The following is a 9,012-nucleotide window of genomic DNA, read 5'->3' as shown; positions in this document are numbered from 1 at the left end:
TACTAAAGAGTAACATAAATCGCTCCCCACATAAACATGTTTGCTCTATTTATTCCAAGTAACCCAGCAATAATCGCAGGCACAAATACAGAAAATACATATGATGTAACAAATGGAAACCTCTGTCTCTCTCTCTCTCTCAGGATCTCGGAGCGACTGCGCATCGCTGGCAGCCTCCTCTTCATCCTCTTCTTCTTCATCCTCACCGCCGTCCTCGTCAAGGTCCCCATGGAGCCCGGGGTCTTCTTCTCGGTCACCATGGCGACCATCTGGTTCATCAACTGTGAGTCGTGGCCGCTGCTGTGCGTCGCGCGGGGCCTGTTCTGTAATATATGAGAGCTGCACCTTCCTGTTGTGAGTCAGTGTCAGTTACAGTGGGAGTTTAACCAGGCTAATGGGCTCCAGCGACAGCGCGACAGATGAATCTCGAGGCTTTCTTTACATGTTACAGGGATGGGAATAAGACTCCCAGGGACCTGGGGAGAAAGATTTAACATGGTTAGAATATAATGTTTACAAACGAGGCGGATCGCTACGCCCCTGCTTGTCAGTAACTCTCTCCTCTCTCCTCTCTCTCTCTCGCTAGCCTTCGGCGCGGTGCTCCAGGGCTCTCTCTTTGGGCTGGTGGGTTTGCTCCCGCAGAAGTACAGCACCCTGTTCATGAGCGGGCAGGGGCTGGCCGGGACCTTCGCTGCCCTCGCCATGTTGCTGGCTCTCTCCAGTGAGTACCAGCCACCACCACCGGGGGGCACCCTTTACTAAACACACCCAGGATAGGATCTCTGGAGGCCAGCACAGGATGCTTCGCTTCGTTGGTGTGATTTCTGATTTCTGCACTTTCTTTTATAGCGCCTTTTCAAGTTTTTTTAAAATTTCAAATGTATTTATTTAACCAGGATATGACCCTTGAGATCCGTGCATCCTGCTAAATAAGCGGACGGGCTCTGGCATTCTCAATGCACCGAACAAACTTATCAGAACAAATAGGATTACATTTTCTTCACATTTTAATAAGCAGCATTTAAATTGATAGTCAGCTATTTTAATTAATTCACAACCTTAAGGCAATGTACCAGGGATGGAAATAAGTCTCCTATTGCACAGGTGCATCTTACTAATAAACTATTATTGATCGATTATATCTCTGGTATAATTGCAGTTACCCTGGTGTGCACAGTCTCAATTACAATTGCATTACAATGGCAGGTTACATACGAATTGCACAACAGCAATTGGAATTGAACCCGAATCTTCCCTGAGCTGCTCCGTGTTCTGTTTCCGTGCAGGTGGGACAGACTCCGAGACGGCCGCTCTGGGGTACTTCATCACCCCCTGCGTCGGAACCCTGGTCTCTGTGGCTTCTTACCTGCTCCTGCCTCAACTGGTGAGCCACTCCACCCCAGTGCCTCTCCATACCGCTCCCGTCACTGGGAATCGGAGCCTAGAAACGCTGAAATAAAATGAAGCAGCATTTTAATTGATAGTTAGCTATTTAAAATCAATTCACAACTTTAAGGCAATGTAGCAGGGCTGGGAATAAGACTCCTATTGCACAGCAGTGTGATCCAGTCCAGGTTTTACTGCTACCAGCTTGATTAGCCCCAGTGTGTCTAGCTAACAAAGCTCAGGTGTGTCTTATTAAACTCCTAGTGAAACCAGGAGTGGATCAAACTGCTGTGAGTGTTTTTAGCAGACACTTTTATCCAAAGCAACTTACAGAGACTAGGGGGGTGAACTATGCTTCATCAACTGCTGCTGCTGCAGAGTCACTTCCAATAGGAGCTCGTTTGTTTTGCGTCACTGGAACCACAGTTTCTTCTGTTGAAGATCTTTGGGTTACTTGCTTGTATATTAGACATAGATAAGTATTTCTGAAATCGTTTTTTTATCTGTGCACCACGCAGTAGACTACGTGAATGACTTGGTCGATGTTTGTTTTGTTTCTTTTGTACCTCTCTCTAGGAGTTTGCCCAGTTCTACTTGAATAAAAGTAATCAGAAAAAAAACTATGAGCTGGAGAGCAACGACACACTGCTGAATAAAGGTAGCCGCATGCACTCCCTTTAATTGAGTGGGTTGGTTAGTGGGTTAGTTGGATGGGTAAGCTAGTTGGGTTGGTTTGTTGGTGAGGTAAGTTAGCTAGCTATATAGTTAATTCAGCCCCTCTGCTACAGTGAGTAACAATGTTTTTGCCTGGTTAGTATTTCTGTCTGTCTGTGTCTGTGTCTGTGTCTCTCTCTCTCTCTCTCTCTCTCTGTCTCTCTTCCCCCTCTGTCTCTGTCTGTCTCTCTCTTCCCCCTCTGTCTCTGTCTGTCTCTCTCTTCCCTCTCTCTGTCTCTGTCTCTCTCTCTCTGTCTCTCTTCCCCCTCTCTCTCTGTCTGTCTCTCTTCCCCCTCTCTCTCTGTCTGTCTCTCTTCCCCCCGTTTCTCGTCCCCCTCTCAGTCTCTCTTCCCCCTCTGTCTGTCTCTCTCTCTTCCCCGTTTCTCGTCCCCCTCTGTCTCTCTCTCTTCCCCCTCTCTGTTTCTCTCTCTTCCCTCTCTCTCTCTCTCCTCTCTCTTCTCTGTCTCTCTCTCCCCCTCTCTGTCTCTCTTCCCCCTCTGTCTCTGTCTGTCTCTCTCTTCCCCCTGTTTCTCGTCCCCCTCTCTGTCTCTCTTCCCCCTCTGTCTCTGTCTGTCTCTCTCTCTTCCCCCTGTTTCTCGTCCCCCTCTCTGTTTCTCTTCCCCCTCTCTGTTTCTCTGTTTCTCTCATCCCTCTCTCTCTCTCCTCTCTCTTCTCTGTCTCTCTCTCCCCCTCTCTTCTCTCTCTCTCTCTCTCTCTCTCTCTCTCTGTCTCTCTTCCCCCTCTGTCTCTGTCTCTCTTCCCCCTCTCTCTCTGTCTGTCTCTCTCTTCCCCCTGTCTGTCTGTCTCTCTCTCTTCCCCCTCTGTTTCTCTTCCCCCTCTCTGTTTCTCTGTTTCTCTCTTCCCTCTCTCTCTCTCTCCTCTCTCTTCTCTCTCTCTCTCTCTCCCCCTCTTCTCTCTCTCTCCCCCCTCTCTCTCAAGCCCCCCGTGTTGTTTTGCTGTGCATCACAGTTCTCTTGCCCCCTGTGAGTTCCCTCTCCTGTTTCCTCAGAGAGCGCCGCCCTGCAGGAGGACGGGAAGCAGAAATCCTCCCTGTGGGATGTGCTGAAGCAGGTGAGTCTCCCTCCCCACAGCAACGGGGATGTTTAATCAGTTAAACAAGAATAGATCCATCAGCATGAGCAGTGGGTTAGGGTAATGGTTGGGGTTAGGGTAATGGTTGGGGTTGGGGTTAGGGTTAGGGTAATGGTTGGGGTTAGGGTAATGGTTGGGGTTGGGGTTAGGGTTAGGGTAATGGTTGGGGTTAGGGTAATGGTTGGGGTTAGGGTTAGGGTAATGGTTGGGGTTGGGGTTAGGGTAATGGTTGGGGTTAGGGTAAGAGTAAATAGAAGTAAATGTTTACTCTGTTAGAAAAGTAGTAAAGAACTCTGGAGTCCATCTTTGTGTCTTCAATTGATTAGTGATTGCTTTTGTATTACCCACTTAGAACCATCATATCCTCTCCATAGCTGTAGTGTGTGTGTGTGTGTGTGTGTGTGTGTGTGTAATATATATATATATATATATGCATGTGTACATATAGACACAGTATGAAGTGTTGAGAGGTGTGAGTATCAGTGCTCTGTGGTGTTTGCTCCTGCAGATCCGGGTCATGGCCTTCTGCATCACCTTCGTGTTCACCGTCACGCTGTCTGTGTTCCCCGCAGTAACTGTGGACGTGAAGACCGTGTACACAGGAGGCTGGGGTGAGTGCAGGGGGCTGGAGGCTGGGGTGAGTGCAGGGGGCTGGGGTGAATGCAGGGGGCTGGGGTGAGTGTAGGGGGCTGGGGTGAGTGCAGTTGTGAGTGTAGGGGGCTGGAGGCTGGGGTGAGTGTAATCGGCTGGGATGAGTGCAGGGGTGAGTGCAGGGGGCAGGAGGCAGGGGTGAGTGCAGGGGGCAGGAGGCTGGGGTGAGGGCAGGAGGCTGGGGTGAGTGCAGGGGGCTGGGGTGAGTGCAGGGGGCAGGAGGCTGGGGTGAGTGCAGGGGTGAGTGTAGGGGGTTGGGGGCTGGGGTGAGTGTAGGGGGCTGGGGTGAGTGTAGGCGGCTGGGATGAGTGCAGGGGTGAGTGCAGGGGGCAGGAGGCTGGGGTGAGTAGGGGGCTGGGGGCTGGGGTGAGTGCAGGGGGCAGGAGGCTGGGGTGAGTGCAGGGGGCAGGAGGCTGGGGTGAGTGCAGGGGGCAGGAGGCTGGGGTGAGTAGGGGGCTGGGGGCTGGGATGAGTGCAGGGGGCAGGGGGCTGGGATGAGTGCAGGGGGCTGGGGGCAGGAGGCTGAGGTGAGTGCAGGGGGCAGGAGGCTGGGGTGAGTGCAGCGGGCAGGAGGCTGGGGTGAGTGCAGGGGGCAGGAGGCTGGGGTGAGTAGGGGGCTGGGGAGTGCAGGGGTGAGTGCAGGGGGCAGGAGGCTGAGGTGAGTAGGGGGCTGGGGTGAGTAGGGGGCTGGGATGAGTGCAGGGGGCAGGAGGCTGGGGTGAGTGCAGGGGTGAGTGTAGGGGGTTGGGGGCTGGGGTGAGTGTAGGGGGCTGGGGGCTGGGGTGAGTGTAGGGGGCTGGGGTGAGTGTAGGCGGCTGGGATGAGTGCAGGGGTGAGTGCAGGGGGCAGGAGGCTGGGGTTAGTGCAGGGGGCAGGAGGCTGGGGTGAGTGCAGGGGGCTGGGGGCAGGAGGCTGAGGTGAGTGCAAGGGGGCAGGAGGCTGGGGTGAGTGCAGCAGGCAGGAGGCTGGGGTGAGTGCAGGGGGCTGGGGGCAGGAGGCTGAGGTGAGTGCAGGGGGCAGGAGGCTGGGGTGAGTGCAGCGGGCAGGAGGCTGGGGTGAGTGCAGGGGGCAGGAGGCTGGGGTGAGTAGGGGGCTGGGATGAGTGCAGGGGTGAGTGCAGGGGGCAGGAGGCTGAGGTGAGTAGGGGGCTGGGATGAGTGCAGGGGTGAGTGCAGGGGGCAGGAGGCTGGGGTGAGTAGGGGGCTGGGATGAGTGCAGGGGGCAGGAGGCTGGGGTGAGTGTAGGGGGTTGGGGGCTGGGGTGAGAGTAGGGGGCTGGGGGCTGGGGTGAGTGTAGGGGGCTGGGGTGAGTGTAGGCGGCTGGGATGAGTGCAGGGGTGAGTGCAGGGGGCAGGAGGCTGGGGTTAGTGCAGGGGGCAGGAGGCTGGGGTTAGTGCAGGGGGCAGGAGGCTGGGGTGAGTAGGGGGCTGGGGGCTGGGATGAGTGCAGGGGGCAGGAGGCTGGGGTGAGTGCAGGGGGCTGGGGGCAGGAGGCTGAGGTGAGTGCAAGGGGGCAGGAGGCTGGGGTGAGTGCAGCAGGCAGGAGGCTGGGGTGAGTGCAGGGGGCAGGAGTGAGTGCAGGGGGCAGGAGGCTGGGGTGAGTAGGGGGCTGGGAGGAGTGCAGGGGTGAGTGCAGGGGGCAGGAGGCTGGCGTGAGTGCAGGGGGCAGGAGGCTGGGGTGAGTAGGGGGCTGGGATGAGTGCAGGGGTGAGTGCAGGGGGCAGGAGGCTGAGGTGAGTAGGGGGCTGGGATGAGTGCAGGGGGCAGGAGGCTGGGGTGAGTGCAGGGGGCAGGAGGCTGGGGTGAGTAGGGGGCTGGGATGAGTGCAGGGGTGAGTGCAGGGGGCAGGAGGCTGGGGTGAGTGCAGGGGGCAGGAGGCTGGGGTGAGTAGGGGGCTGGGATGAGTGCAGGGGTGAGTGCAGGGGGCAGGAGGCTGGGGTGAGTGCAGGGGGCAGGAGGCTGGGGTGAGTAGGGGGCTGGGATGAGTGCAGGGGGCAGGAGGCTGGGGTGAGTGCAGGGGGCAGGAGGCTGGGGTGAGTGCAGGGGGCAGGAGGCTGGGGTGAGTAGGGGGCCGAGATGAGTGCAGGGGCGAGTGCAGGGGGCAGGGGGCAGGAGGCTGGGGTGAGTGCAGGGGGCAGGAGGCTGGTGTGAGTGCAGGGGGCAGGAGGCTGGGGTGAGTGCAGGGGGCAGCGGGCAGGAGGCTGGGGTGAGTGCAGGGGGCACGGCAGTGTGAGGCGATGCCGTTGCACAATCTCAGCTCCGAGAGCGCAGAGCTGCTAGGCGTGGGTAGAAAGCTTGAACTTTCTTTGTGGTTAACAAAATTCGAGTTTAATGAATGAATCAATTCCAAGTCCTTCAAATGAATTGCTTTTTAAGGAATTGGAATTCCAACCAACCCTGTAAAATGCTCTAATCCAATCCAGCGTTGCGTTGACCCCGTCTGTCCTGTTCTAACCGCTCCCTCGCTCCCCCTTGTGTTTGCAGAGCGCTACTTCACCCCAGTCTGCTGTTTCCTGGCCTTCAACGTGATGGACTGGGCTGGAAGAACAGTCACCTCTTTTGTGAGATGGGTGAGCTTCATATAAATACAAATATATATATATATACAAAAAAAAATCATTGCTTGATCTGATTATGCAGGTCTGCTGCACTTATAACGGATCCTGTTAGAACAGAGTTCCGTTTACAACGTTAGGAGCGTGACCATGCAAACAACATGGGCTTCAATGGGACTCTCTTATAAAGTATATACCGTTTTATTACGTACAGGTTTCCTGTTTCAAGGCATATCTTTTGCACCAATAAGGTACACCTGGGACAGTAAATGAGTCACAGCGTCCTAGGAAAAACCGTTGCTGTTTACTTTTCTTCTATGTAGGTCTGCCACAGTGAGTTAAATCATACCTCTCTCAAATTCAAATGTGCTTTATTGGCATGACTATACTACAAGTATTGCCAAAGCAATACAACAGTTAACTGGCATGTATATATGAACTAAACATTACTAAAACATTTCCCTCTCTAACCTCTTTCACCCTCCCTTTCTCTCCCACCCTCTCCGTTGCAGCCCTGTGATGGGATTGTAGTGTGACGTGCTTACTGTGTGTCCCTCAGGCTGTGACAGATCTCTGCATACTGGCCAGCCAGTATGGCCGTGTGTGTGTGTCCCCTCCACCAGCAAAACTGACCGTGTCTCTCTCTCTCCCCCTTCTCCCCCTCTCTAGCCCCGGAAGGAGAGCCCTCTGTTCCCGGGGCTGGTGTGCTGTCGCGTGGTGTTCATTCCCCTGCTCATGCTGTGCAATGTGCAGGAGCGGTCCTATCTGCCTGTGCTGTTCTCCCACGACATCGTCTTCGCTCTCCTCATGCTGCTCTTCTCCCTCAGCAGTGGCTACTGCGTCTGCCTCTCCATGTCCTACGCCCCACAGTGAGTAGCAGTAGTATTATTTTGAAAGTCTATGCAATAGGAGTTTCCTTCTCTGATTTTATAGTTGTTACCAATACATCATCTCCCTAAGTCTTGTGACAAAATATTTCAAACATTAAGTGATCATCTGTGATTGTATAATTTTTTTTTTTTTTTTTTTTTCCCCCAATTTGAAATGGCCAATTGTATTTAGGCTCAGTTCACCGCTCCCACCCCCGCGCTGACTCGGGAGTGGTGAAGACGAACACACGCTGTCCTCCGAAGTGTGTGCCATCAGCCGACCGCTTCTTTTCACTCTGCAGGCCCGCCATGCAACCATCCCAGAGCTACAGCTCTGGGCAGCTTACAGGCAAGCCTGCAGGTGCCCAGCCAGACAACAGGGGTCGCTGGTGCGCGGTGAGCCGAGGACGCCCTGGCCGACCTAAACCCTCCCTCCCCCGGGCGGCGCTCGGCCAATCGTGCGCCGCCCCCTGGGAGCTCCCGTCCACGGTCGACTGTGGAATAGCCTGGACTCGAACCGACGACCTCCAGGCTATAGGGCGCATCCTGCACTGCAAGTGGAGCGCCTTTACCAGATGCGTCACTTGGGAGCCCTCTAATTTTATCATTTTTTATCTTATTTAGAGGTTGCTCATTTAAAATATGGCCCCTTTATAAAGCGATTGTCAGTTTGACTGTTACTCCAAACTTTAGTCTGCTTGCCCCGTTTAACCCCTCCCTCTCTCTTTCTCTCCCCATCCCCCCAGGTTGGTCAAGCCGCAGGATGCAGAGACGGCTGGGGCTCTTATGACGTTCTTCCTGGCTCTGGGGCTGTCGCTGGGGGCCGCTCTGTCCTTCCCTCTGCGAGCGCTGGTGTGAACGAGACCCCCGAGATACGGAGAGGAGGAGTAGGGGGCTGCCAGAGGGAGGGAGCACGTGGGAGAGAGATTAAGAGGGTGAGAGAGAGAGAGAGAGAGAGAGAGGGAGGAAGAATGGTCTTGCAGGCATGACGGGGCACTACAGCGGCAGTGCAAAGACTACTGACAGGAACACAAGAGCAATGGGACTAGAAGACTTTCTTAATGTCCTGAAGACACTGATTTTTATTTATTTATTAATTTTTTCCCCCATGCGTTTCGAATCTTAACGTTTATCAAAGAATTTTTATTTGTTAGGGTTGAAAAAACAGTGGAAACTTCATATGTTCCCACTGCCCGAGCGGTTAAAATCCTGCTCTTTTTTAAATTATTTTAAAAGGGATTTTGCAAGCTGCTGACGAAGGGAATTATATATAAAAATACTGTCTATTAAGGCCAGATAGTCTGTGTGACTTACAGTACCAGTACAGTTACTAATAACTCGTACATTATTTATTGTGGATAGGGTGCCATTATTGTACAGTTCTTAGTATTCAAAGTTCACTGCAGGTTTATATACAATCCAGAATGTGTCCTTGGAATTGTAGATGCATTTTTGGTTCTTATTTTAGTTTAGATACAGTAGCTGAATTTTGACTGTTAGGAACCCTGCCCACTTTGCTGAAGCGCTATAACCTCACTTCCTGTGTTACGGAGAATAAGACCCCCCCCCTAAAACAACATGGTTTTACTTATAGGGCTGAGAGAAGTTATAGTCCCTTTATAAAAGTTTACTATGTCATGTGTGTGGTGTATTTTCAGTTTTACCATACATCTCAATGTTTACTCCTATGCTTTGCTAAACGTTTTATAAGGGTTAGTTTACCATGGTTCGTTACTGCATTTCACGA

At 53.4% G+C, this 9,012-nt stretch overlaps 1 protein-coding gene across 1 annotated transcript; it reads left to right on the top strand.

Moving 5' to 3' along the window:
• The first annotated feature begins 15 nt into the window (after positions 1-15).
• Positions 16-8,883, top strand: LOC131709470 (equilibrative nucleoside transporter 2-like). Its single transcript, XM_059012116.1, has 9 exons — positions 16-283; positions 587-721; positions 1,287-1,384; positions 1,963-2,044; positions 3,110-3,171; positions 3,701-3,803; positions 6,326-6,411; positions 7,066-7,265; positions 8,012-8,883. The coding sequence occupies exons 1-9, from the start codon at positions 37-39 to the stop codon at positions 8,121-8,123; spliced, it is 1,125 nt and encodes a 374-aa protein (XP_058868099.1). The 5' UTR covers positions 16-36; the 3' UTR covers positions 8,124-8,883.
• The last annotated feature ends 129 nt before the right edge of the window (positions 8,884-9,012 follow it).

The sequence above is a fragment of the Acipenser ruthenus genome, chromosome 43 (genome assembly GCF_902713425.1).
Source record: "Acipenser ruthenus chromosome 43, fAciRut3.2 maternal haplotype, whole genome shotgun sequence".
Taxonomy (NCBI): domain Eukaryota; kingdom Metazoa; phylum Chordata; class Actinopteri; order Acipenseriformes; family Acipenseridae; genus Acipenser; species Acipenser ruthenus.
Note: the sequence above shows the minus strand (reverse complement) of the source record. Positions and strands in the feature narration are given on the sequence as shown.

Coding starts and splice junctions, on each gene's coding strand:
- LOC131709470 (XM_059012116.1), top strand. CDS start 37: ATGTTTGCTCTATTTATTCCAAGTAACCCAGCAATAATCGCAGGCACA. Junction 3,172..3,700: donor TGTGGGATGTGCTGAAGCAG/GTGAGTCTCCCT, acceptor TTGCTCCTGCAG/ATCCGGGTCATGGCCTTCTG. Junction 6,412..7,065: donor TCACCTCTTTTGTGAGATGG/GTGAGCTTCATA, acceptor CCCCCTCTCTAG/CCCCGGAAGGAGAGCCCTCT.